The 12,424-nt window shown below is 35.3% G+C and overlaps 1 protein-coding gene across 1 annotated transcript in view; it reads left to right on the top strand.

The window, feature by feature from the left end:
* HINT3 (histidine triad nucleotide binding protein 3) overlaps positions 1–10,819 on the top strand; it is a 48,882-nt gene extending 38,063 nt beyond the window's left edge. The window contains exon 5 of the mRNA XM_004469054.4: positions 8,573–10,819. Within this exon, the coding sequence (XP_004469111.1) occupies positions 8,573–8,620 (48 nt within the window). The 3' untranslated portion in view covers positions 8,621–10,819. The remainder of the gene's footprint in view (positions 1–8,572) is intronic.
* Positions 10,820–12,424: the final 1,605 nt, after the last annotated feature.

The raw sequence follows: 12,424 nt of genomic DNA on the forward strand, positions 1-12,424 counted from the left end.
TCATTAGATAAGTGTTGCAGTAATATCAACAACTTTCAGAACTAAGGTTGAAGCTTTGCACTTTCCTAAAAAATTGTACAATTTTGCTTTACTGAGGCAAAAGTAGAGTCGAATTCAGTGGTTTATAGGCCTGTGTTTCGGACAGTTAAGTCTCAGTTATTAAGTGACTCTGGTTCTCCAAGGGCCAGTTGACCAGTAATTTACCAGGCTCTTGTTTTATATGTCCTTGATAAGGTGACTTACAGTTGCTATAGATGAGTAATCATCAAATAGTATATCTTTACCATTATTTAATGCATGGTATTCTAGTCATAGTATAGAAGAAATTTTAAAAAGCATCTGAATGTCCAATGATTTTATTTAAATAAAACATATATTTGGAATTAAGAAGTAGAACACTCTGTAGGACAACTGTGTGGTCCCTTTAAATATACATTGTGATTTTAAAAAAAGGTTTTTTTAATTTGTATTTTTAAAGTTTTCTACAAGATCTATGTTTTTGTAATCAAAGAATTCATATACATTTTTAAATTTTTTACTAGAATAGTTGTAGGTTTATAGAAAAATACAGAAAGTGCAGATTTCCCATATACCTCCTCTGTGTTATTCCCTGCTATTAACATTTTGTACTAGTGTGGTACCTTTGTTGCAATTGAAGAAACAATATAATTATATTATTAACTATAGTCCAAAGTTTACATTCTCATAAAACATATCTAAAATTAATCATTTTAGCCACTTTGTTGTAAGATCCATTGGTGTTAAATACATTCAAAATGGAGTGTTACTGTCACCACCATCCATTACTAAAACTTTCCCTTCACCTCAAACAGAAACTCTATACCAACTGGATATTAACTTCCCATTCCCCACCCGTACCCTTACCCATGTATTCTAATTTCTGACTGTGGATTTGCATATGCTAATTATTTCATGTAAGGGGTCATATAATTTTCCTTTGAGTCTGACATATTTTGCTCAACATGTCTTCAAGTTTCATCCTTATACAAGACATGTATTAGAACTTCCATTTTATGGCTGAATAATATTTAGTTGTATGTATATACCACATTTTGTTTATCTGTTTGTCTGATGATGGCCACTGGATTTCCTTCCATCTTTTGACAATTATGAATAATGCCACTCTGAACATCAGTGTGCAAATATCCATTTGAGTCCCTGCTGTCAAATTTTTGGAGTATACACCTGCATCTTTTGACAATTATGAATAATGCCGCTGTGAACATCAGTGTGCAAATACCCATTTGAGTCCCTGCTGTCAAAATTTTGGGGTATACACCTGCAAGTGGGATTGCTGGGTTATATGGTAATTCTATTAATGATAATCACATCTCAGATAAACCTCATTGGCTACGATATTGTCACTTTGCAAAGTTGTGTATGGTAATTCTATACTTTCTGTAGAACTGTCAAGCTGTTTTATTCAGCAGCTGCATTATTTTACATTCCCATCAAAAACATACAAGGGTTCCTATTTCTCCACATCTTCTCCAACACTTGTTTTCTGTTTTTTTTTAATAGTAGCCATTCTAGTTGGTGTGAAATGTTACCTTATTATGGTTTCCTTTCCTTTTTTTTTTTTTTTAGTTTAATACATTTTGATAGCAAACTTACAGGAACATCACAGAAGACAGACAACATTAAAAACATGTCCTTGCATCTAACAACTCAGTAAAGTATAGTGAATGGATGGAATTTACTATTTGATAAAAATCCTATAAACACTATTTAATTGCTGTCAATAAGGTTACTTGTTTTTAAAAAAATCCAAATGCTGGCATTGTCCACAAAATTTAACAGGTTTATTTATAACTTATAAAATTGAACTGGTGAGAGTTGTTCACGGAAACATTTTGACTTGCATTAATGCTTTATGACCCCACATTTATATTAAAAATTCAACACACAAATGAAAATGGAAAAACTGCCAATACCTGATTTCTGTCCCCTATTTTCCCATTCACAATCATATACTTAGGTAACTTTTGACACCATTGAAAAAATATCTAATGTTCAGAACTACCAGTAACAAGAAGAGGAAAAAAAATTTTTTTTTTTTGATAATGAAATTTTTCCCATTATGGTGGATTCTTAAACATATTCTCAACACATGCAGCATGGGAGCTGAATAGCACCAAGGTTGGTGTCTTCAAAAAGGCCAACCAGGCCTGACTTGCCTCCTGCAAAGGACTCATAGTTGTGTTCTGGAAGTACAGACTTGTTTTGAAGTCCTGAGCAATTTCTCATACCAGATGCTGGAAGGGAAGTTTGTGAATCAGTTCAGTGGATTTCTGATAACTTTTCATTTCATGGAACACCATGGTATTAGGCCTGAAATGATGAGGTTTCTTCGCCCCTCCACTAGAGGGTACACTCTTATGAGTAGCTTTTGTAGCCAGTTGCTTCCTAGTTGCTTTCCCAGCAGTTGATTTGCAGGCGGTCTGCTTTGTACGAGCCATGGTATAGAGACCTCTTTGTTACTCCCCTTCTCCTTTGGGTGGAGTGAGAGGCAGTGCTGGCATTGAAAAGCAGCAACCTGATGGTGGTTTTGATTTGTAGTCCCCTAATGGATAATGATGTTGAATATATATTTTTTTCCATTTATATATCTTTGGAGAGATCTATTTAAGTTTTCACCCATTTTTGAGTTGTCTTTTTGTAGTTGAGTCGTAGCAGTCTTGATATATTCGGGATATTAAACCCTTATCAGGTATATGGTTCCCAAATATTTTCTTCCATTCTGTAGGTTGTCTTTTCACTTTCTTGATAATGTCCTTTCCAAAGATTTTTTTTTTTTTTTAAGGAGGTACTGGGGATTGAACCCAGGACCTCATACATGGAAAGCAGACATCAACCACTTGAGCTACATCTGCTCGCTCAAAAGAAGATTTTTATTTTACTAAGGTCCCATTGTCTTAGTCTGCCAAAGGGCTGCCAATACAAAGTACCAGAAATGGGTTGGCCTTTATAATGGGAATTTTATTAGGAGAAAATCTTACAGTTCCAGGACTGTGAAATGTCCAAATCAAAACATCATCAGAGATCTTTCTTACCAAAGTGGCAGAGATGGCAACTGATCTCTGCTGAGGTCCCTGCCTTCCCCTCCAGAATCTACCATCTTGGAGCTCAGCTGTGGGAAATTAGGCATCGGGCTTGTCTCTTTGCAGGCCTCCTCTCTCAGTCTTGCTGCTCTGCTTTCTTCTTAAGTACAACCATGGCCTATCAGGTATATGGCTTGTCTCTTCAGCCTTGAGCTGTTCTGTGGGCCTAGCTTCTTTGGAGCTTTGTGTTAAGCTTTGGCTGATAAAGATCCTCAATTCCTCTCTCACATGGCAGGGTAAAACATGATGGCTTCCTCTTTCTGTGTCTTCATTTATGTCAAGCTCTACTAAGAGGGTAGAGACCCAATGTGTGAGTCATGCCTCACTGATAACAGTCTAATCAAAAGGGCCTGGTCCAAAGGAATGAATTAATTCAAGAACATAATCTTTTTCTTTTTAAATAAATTTTTAAAAATTTTAATTTTCCCTCTCCCTACCCCCTCCCTACTGTTTTTGCTGTGTCCGTTCACTGTGTGACCTTCTGTATCTGTTTCTTTTTTTGTCTTCTCTTCCCATCTTTCTCCTCTAGGATTCAGAGGATTTGATCCTGGGGACCTCTGATGTGGAGAGAGGTTTCCTGTCAATTGTGCCTCAGTTCCTGGTCTCTGCTGTGCTCCACTTTGACTCTCCCCTTTGTCTCTCTTTTGTTGCATCTTCATCTTGCTGCGTGACTCACTTGCGCAGGCACTGGCTCACCCTGCGGGCACTCACACGGGTACTTGGCTCACCACATGGGCATTTGCGCGGGCATGCAGCTCACTGTGTGGGCAATGGCACACTACACAGGCAGGCTTTCTTTTCTTTTTCACCAGGAGGTCCCAGGGATTGAACCTCGGTCCTTCCATATGGTATGGCGGAGGCCTTATCACTTGAGCCACATCCACTTCCCCATAATCTTTTTCTTTTTGGGATTCATCAAATTCAAACTGTCACACCCATTTATCTGTTTTTTCTTTTATTGTTTGTGTTTTGGGTGTAAAGTCTAAGAAACCATTGCCCAACAAGTTGCTAAAGATACTCCCCTATGTTTTTGTCTAGGAATTTTATAGTTCTACTTCTTATATTTAGGTCTTTGATCCATTTTGAGTTGATTTTTATAGATACTGTGACATAGGGGTCCACCTTCATTCTTTTGCATGTGGATATCCAGTTTTCCCAGCACCGTTTGTTGTAGAGACTATTTTTCCTCGTTGCGTGAACTTAGCACCCTTGTCAACAGTCAGTTGGCTGTAGAGGTGAGGATTTATATCTGAACTCTAAATTCTATTCCATTGGTGTATATGTTTTGTTCCAGTCCTGTACTGTTTTGATTACTGTAGCTTTGTAGTATGTTTTAAAATCAAGAAGTGTTGAGTACTTTAACTTTTTATTTTTCAAGGTGGTTTTAGCTATTTGGGGTTTGTTAACCTTTCATATGAATTTGATCATTGGCTTTTTTGTTTCTCTAAAAGCTGTTGGAATTTTGATTGGGATTACATTGAATCTGTAAATTGGTTTGGACTGAATGAACATCTTAATATTTAGTCTTTAAATTCAAGAACATGGAGTGTCCTTCCATTTATTTAGGTTTTCTTTGATTTCTTTTAGCAATGTTTTCTACTTTTCCATATACAATTCCTCTATATACTTTTTAAAACTTATTCCTAGATATTTGATTTAGTTGCTGTTATAAATGGAGTATTTTTCTTAATTTCCTTTTCAGATTGTTAATAGTGTATTAAAAAACCACTTTTTTTTACATGTTGATCTTATACTCCCTTATGTTGCTGAATTTGTTAGCTCTACTACTTCTTCATGGATTTTTTGGGATTTTGTATATATAGGGTCATGTCATTTGCAAATAGGGAAAGTTTTACTTCTACCTTTCTAGTTTGGTTGCTTTTTATTTTTCTAATTTCTCTGGCTCAAACTTCCAGTAACAGTAGGCATCCTTATTTTGTTCCTGACCTCAGTGAGAAGGCTTTCAGTCTTCCACCATTGCATGTAATGTTACCTGTGGGTTTTTCATATATGCCCTTTATCATGTTGAGGAAGTTTGCTTTTATTCCTTGTTTTCTGAGTGTTTTTATCAAGAAGGGGTACTAGATTTTGTCAGATGCCTTTTCTCTGTCAATTGTGGTAATTGTGCATTTTTTTCTTTTTTTCTATTAATATGATATAATAATTGATTTTTAAGTTGAGCCATCCTTGCATTTCTGATATAAATCCCACTTCATCATAGTGTATAATTCTTTTAATGTGCTGTTGGACTCAGTTCACTAGTATTTGTTGAGTATTTTCATATCTATATTCATAAAGGATATTGGTTTGTAATGTATTTTCTTGTGTTATCTTTATCTGGCTTTGGTTTTAGGGTGATGCTGGTCTCATAGATTTAGGAAGTGTTCATTCCTCTTAACTTCCTGGAAGAGTTTTAGCAGGCCTGGTGTTAATTCCTCTTTGACTATTTGGTAAAATTGACCAGTGAAGCCATATGGTCTTACACTTTCCTTTGTTGGGATGTTTTTGGCTACTGACTTAATTTACTTGTTACAAGTCTGTCAAGGTCTTCTGTTTCTTTTTGAATGTAGGACGTTTGTGTGCTTCTATGGTTTTGTCCATCTAGGTTATCTAATTTATTGGCATACAGGTGTTTATAGTGCCCTCTTACAACCTTTTAAAAAATATTTCTGTGGGATTGGCAGTAACATCAGCCCTTTCATTTCTGATTGTATTCTCTTTTATTTTTTTCCTTTGTCAGTCTAATTAAAGGTTTGTTGATTTTATTTTATCGATCCTTTTCAAAGAACCACCTTTGGTTTCATTGCTTCTATTTTTTTTTTTTCTTTTTCTGTTTCATTTATCTCTTCTCTCTAATCTTTGTTATTTCTTTCCTTCCACTTACTTTGCTTTTATTTGCTCTTTTTCTAGTTCTTACATATGTAAGGTTAATTCACTGATTTGAGACTTTTTTCTTTTTTATCATGCATAAAATACAGTATTCCCATATACCACCTATTACTGTAGCATTAACACCCTGCATTGGTTTGGAAAATTTTTTACAGTCAATGAAAGAACATTTTTATAATTGTACTATTAACTGTAGTCCATGGTTTAACTTAGGGTTCATTGTGTTGTACAGTTCCATGGAATTAAAAAAAATAGTTTGTTCTAGTAACACAAATACAAGTTACAATTTCTCCTTTTAACCACATTCAAATATATAATTCAGTGCCATTAATTACACTTCTGATGTTGTGCTACCACCACCATCATCCATTACCAAAACTGTTCCATTGTCCTAAATAGACATTCTATACATTTAAGCCTTATCTCCCTAGTCTCTATTTTTATTTTTCATTTAGCAGTTTTGAATGGAAGTTGTATATAAGATTCTTTTACTCCTGCATCTTCTCAATTGTTTCTTTATTGGTCCTTTTCCTTTTTTTTTTTTTTTTAAAGATTTATTTTTCATTTATTCCCCTTCCCCCCTGCATTGTCTGCTGTCTGTGTCTATTAACTGTGTGTTCTTCTGTGTCCACTTGCATTTTTTGTCAGTGGCACCAGGAATTTGTGTCTCTTTTTGTTGTGTCATCTTGCTGTGTCAGCTCTCCGTGTGTGCACCACCACTTCTGGGCAGGCTGCACTTTTTCCACACAGGGCGGCTCTCCTTATGGGGTGTACTCCTTGAGTGTGGGGCTCCCCTACATGGGGGATACCCCTGTGTGGCACTGGCACTCCTTGTGTGCATCAGCACTGTGTGTGGACCAGCTCACTACAGGGGTCAGGAGGCCCTGCATTTGAACCCTGGACCTCCCATGTGGTAGGCAGACAATCTATCAGTTGAGCCAAATCCGCTTCCCCCCTTTTCCTTTCATACTTGGTGAATCTGGCTTTATATTTGAGGATCTTTTTGTAGTCTTTATCCAGTTTTAGCCTATTGATAACCACCTTGCTGGGGTGAGTGCCCACATGGACATTGGTGCCATTAGCCTTGTCCTGCTGCACCTGTTCGATGTAGATGACATATTTCTTCCTGTAAACCTGGACAGTTTTGCCAATTTGATGGCCTTTGTAGTATCCTTGCACAAACTGAACTTCATCATCTTTGCAGATAGGTATGGATTGAACATTGTATCTCTGTCTCAGTTCCTCAGGAGGAGGGAAGACATAGTTTTCCTGTGAACATGGGACAGTGCATTGAAATGCTTTTACAGTTCTCTGATCAGAAATCACAAAGGGATTGAACTTCATTTTGGTCATTGCCACTTCAGCGATGATTGCAAAAGGGAAACTCTTCTTTTTTAATTTAAACATTTAGAGTTACAAATTTCCTTCTCAGCACTGCTTTTGGCGTGCCGTAAGTTTTGTTTATGAATTTTGATTTGCCTCAAGATAGTTCCTAATTTCCCTTTTTCTTTTTTGATACATTGGTTGCTTAAACGTATATTGTTTAATTTCCATGTATTTGTGAATTTTCCATTTCTCTGTTATTGATTTCTAGCTTCTTTCCATTGTGGTAGGAAAATATTCATTATATGATTTCAACACTTTAGAATTTATTGAGTCTTGTTTTTAAACTAACATTTGGTTTGTCCTGGAGAATGACTCATGAACACCGGATAAGAATGTGCATTCTGCTGCTATTGAGTGAAGTGTTCTATATATGTGTTAGGTATACTTGGTTTATAGTATTGTTTAAATCTTCTCTTTCCTTATTGATCTTCTGTCTAGATGTTCTATCCATTATTGAAAGTTGTGTATTGAAGTCTTCTATAGTGACTTTTATTAATGTAGAACCCTCTATTTTCCCCTTCACATCTGTAAATATTTGCTTCATATAATTGGTGCTTTGCTGATAGGTGCATATATAGTTATAATTGTTATATCTTCTTATTGAATAGACCCTTTTATCAGTATATAATATCCTTCTTTATCCCTTGTTACAGATTTAACTTAGACATTTTTGTTATATTTTTAAACTGTATACCCTTTCATGAAAGACTAAACTATTTTTTAGTTGGAAAAAAAATGAACAAAATGATAGGATCTAACAATGGTTTTATCATGGGGGATCTGAACGCATGAGACTGAAGAAATCAAGATAAAGATATTGAAGTTTATCCTAAATCTCTTATAATGTTCTAGCTTATATTAGATAATTGAAAAAAGCTCTCTGAAACAATGTAAGATTTGATTTACTTTTTAAAACTGTATTTATTGTCTTTACCCTTTTCTATAGAAACTTTTAAATATGTGATTAGGTAAAAATCTGCCTATTTATATACAATGTAGAAGAATTTTACTTTAGTTTTAAAAATTAATACATTGAGAAATATTTTGGCAAGATATTTTTAGGAACAGAATAAATGGTATGCAGCTCTTAAACTGTGGCTCAATTAGGATGCTAGAGAATTAATTAATACAGGCTATGATATCTAGAATAAAAAATGTTTTTTTTTAAATTGCAGCCTGACTATTTGGTTGAAAAACTTAAGAACATAAAATGTCAACAGTAGAAGACTTTCCTAATCATGGGTCAACATAAACTAATACTTTGATCCTTCTGAAGTCTACTTGAAATTTTAAGGTTTGTTGGGTTTTATGAGAGGCTGTTACCAAGTAGCCTTTAATATTTTCTGAATATATGTTTCACGAGATCTATGATATAGTTGAAATGAATGTCATTGATTTCTTTGTTTTAATGACTACTTATCTGAAGTGTAAGATACTGTAGATAAAACCCCATAAAACAAATTGTCCTAAGGGCTCTGCATTTTAAAAAGTTAAATATTTTCATTTCTCAGCCAGAGGAATGATTTATGTGTATTCACTATGAAGAATAAATAAGTATGAAAAGTACTTTATTAGAACCTTTAATACTTTGAAGTAAAAATTAATTCTTTGACGGTCCTATAATTTTATATATAATTATCCAAAATACAGGAATACTCCAGTATACAGTAGCCTCTGACCTTGTTGATGGAAAGAATTGTATCTGTATCACTTTTCACTTAAATTTCAGATATTGGTTTTTACTTACTGAAGCTTAGCATCTTTGTAAAACATTGATTCTGAAAGCTGAGAATATAATGTCTAAGTGAATTTGTAATAATATTCAGTGTGGCTAACAACAGAATTCACTGCAATGGAATTTACAGTAGAAACATAAATGGGGAAGAAACATACAGTGGTTATGTTAATGTATTAAAACTGGCAGAAATTGTTGCTTTATAGCTTGTTTTTTGTACTAAAGGGAAATTGAAATAAAAAGCTTTCATTGTGAAAAAGACCTCATTAGAAAGTAGAGATAGAACTTAAATGCGAAAATTTATTTTAACAACCACTATATTAACATTGATATATATGTTTTATGAGGCATATTTCTTGAGGTATTGCCTTTTGGTGCTAAGCCATTTTAATACATCTGTGCATCTACAGTAACCATGGTAAATGTGAATGAAGAGCAGGTGCTCAGCGCTAATCTACATTGTGCCAGTGTATAACAGTACCATGTGCATGAATATAAAGGAACATAAAGACTGATGTATTGATGTTGGGAGTGGGCTGAAATTACTAGTTTTCTTTCTTTGTGTATGTGATATAAAATACAATTTTAAGTAATGACATACTAATTGCAATGTTTGGTTTAAAAACATCTGGAATCAATATTGTTCAGTTCATTCGTTTATTCATTCAGCAAACATTTGTTGAGTATTTGACACATACCAGATCTTGTGATAGGACCAAGGAATATAGACATGAGATAAAATAGTTTGCCTTTAACTGCTAATATTGGGGTCAGACAAAATCAGTGGTTAGAATTTAGTGTAGTAACTGTTGTAATGGTTGTATGTCCACAGAAGAGACTGTGGAGAGGTAAACAAGCATGCCGCTGTAGAGCTAAGTAGTGAAGACTTAAAAGTTAGGCAGACAGACTGGGACACTTTAGGCCAAGGTACCCACATGTACTTTCCTTGAGTTTTGATTCTAACATTATTTACTTTACAATTGAAATGAATATCAGTTTCATTTAAATCACTGGTAGTAGGGAGGTGGATTTGGAAATAGGTATTATAGGCTATCAAAATTGGATTATAAGGTTTTCAGCACTACTTTGTTAAGTAGCTCAACACCTACTTGGATTGGCAGTTACAAGTTGACATAAATCAGCTAAAATCTGGCCACCTGTAGGGAAGGAATTTTCAACATATATAACCATTGAGTGATTTACTATGTGTACTTGAAAAGATATAACTGACAACAGTGTGAAAATAGTACGCAAGTTATTTAAGGTATTCTTAATTGTCTAAGGGACCTCTTAAAAATGTGTTTATTCACTGATTTAATTTATATAGGTTTTATACTTTATCATGTTTTTCTTCTTTGTTGTAAAACCCTTGGAAACACATTTTTAGTGGAGGGTCTCTGCTTTTACTTGCAAAGATTAAACGAATTGCCGCAATAAAAATTCACTTACCCTTTCCAGTAGTCTCAGTATTTGATGACTCCTCCATTATAACGTAAGCTCAAAAGAAAGATAATTCATAACCTTTTTTTTAAACAAATGTTTATTGTAGTACTAAGGCCATTATTTATGCATGTTGCCAAACTGTTTGCAATTGCAGGACTGTAAAATTATAAAGAATGAACTATTTCAAACTGTAATTACATAGCTAAAAGAAAACTAAATAAAAATGGAAAAATAGTGCATCAAATTATGCCTCTCTGGACTCTTTTACTAATACTAAAAAACAGAATTCCAAATGAAACATGTTTAATAAATTGGCTGATTATAATGTCTGTAAGTATGAATGGTTTACTCTCAGATGTAGGCATATCTCTTCTTTGATAAAAAGAATCCAAACTGAAGAGTACAGTTTTTATTACTGCAATACGACTCGTACAAGTCTAGATATCAGAAGATCATCTACAAAACTTGATACCCACAAGTACATATTAAATGCCACGTACTCCAAGTCAATAAAATGAAGCTACTACCTAATGATTCATCTAAGTTAAAATAAATCAACTTTTATATTAGTAATGTAAATATAAAAAACACCTCTGATTCCCTTTAAATCAATCTAATTATTATGCCTAATAAGCCCACCTCTGTTTAAGGAGAATCAGCTCCTCATTGAGTGATTAGTTATTTGAAACCAGATATGGAGAGATGAATCCACAGTCAACAGTCATGCATTAATTAAGCCAATTTCTAAGTCAGATATCTTTCAAGTGCATTGTTTTTTGTATTGCTATAAAACAGGTGCTTCAAGCTTAAAATGTCCACTCTTCTCAACCTTTTCCTCTCACAGTCTTCCCCTATCTTTGTTAATGGCAACCCCAGTCTTTCAGTTGCTCAGGCGAAAAATCTTGGGAGTCATCCAGACTCCTGTCTCTCCCCCTCCCTATCTAACTCATTAGCAAACCTTGTCAGCAATACCTTCAAAATCTGTTCCAAATTTGACCACTTCTGACCACTTGTACTGCTGTCACCTTGGCCATCTTATCATCTCTTGTCTACATTATTGCAATAGCTTCCAAAATAAATTCCCTGCTTTTGTCCTTGCCAACTCTACAGTTTATTCTCAACACTCCTATGCAGAGTGCTATCCTATTAGAATGTAAGGAAGATCATGTCACTCTTCCCTCTGCTCAAACCCTCCATTAGTTTCCTTCTCAGCAAAAGCCAAAGCACTTACAGTTGTTTACTGTGATGTGCCTTGCTGCCTTACCTCTGTGACCTCATTTGTAGTATCCCCCTTGCTTGTTTGTTGAATGCAGCCAAACTGTTTTCACTGCTATTAGTCACACGCACCAGGCATAGATCCTGCCTTGTGGCCTTTACACTTGCAGTTCCCTCTATGCTTACTAAAAAACCGCACCTATACCTAACATAGTTTTTTATAAAAAGTTAAACATATATTGGGAAGCGGATATGGCTCAACTGATAGAGCGTCCACCTACCATATGAGAGGTTCAGGGTTCAGTACCTAGGGCCTCCTGACCTGTGTGGTGAGCTGGCCCACGAACAGTGTTGCCGTGTGCGAGTGCCATGCCACGCAAGGGTGTTCCCCGTGTAGGGGAGCCCTATGTGCAAGCAGTGCGCCCCGCAAGGAGAGCCGCCCCACGTGAAAAAAGTGCAGCCTGTTCAGGAGTGGCACTGCACAGCAAATGATGCAACAAAAAGAGACATATATTCCCGGTACCACTGACAAGGATGCAGGCAGACACAGAATAACATACAGTGAATGGAAACAGAAAGCAGACAATGGGGGGGTGGGGAGGGGAGAAATAAATAAAAACAAAACAACAAAAAA

The sequence above is a fragment of the Dasypus novemcinctus genome, chromosome 11 (genome assembly GCF_030445035.2).
Source record: "Dasypus novemcinctus isolate mDasNov1 chromosome 11, mDasNov1.1.hap2, whole genome shotgun sequence".
Lineage (NCBI taxonomy): Eukaryota > Metazoa > Chordata > Mammalia > Cingulata > Dasypodidae > Dasypus > Dasypus novemcinctus.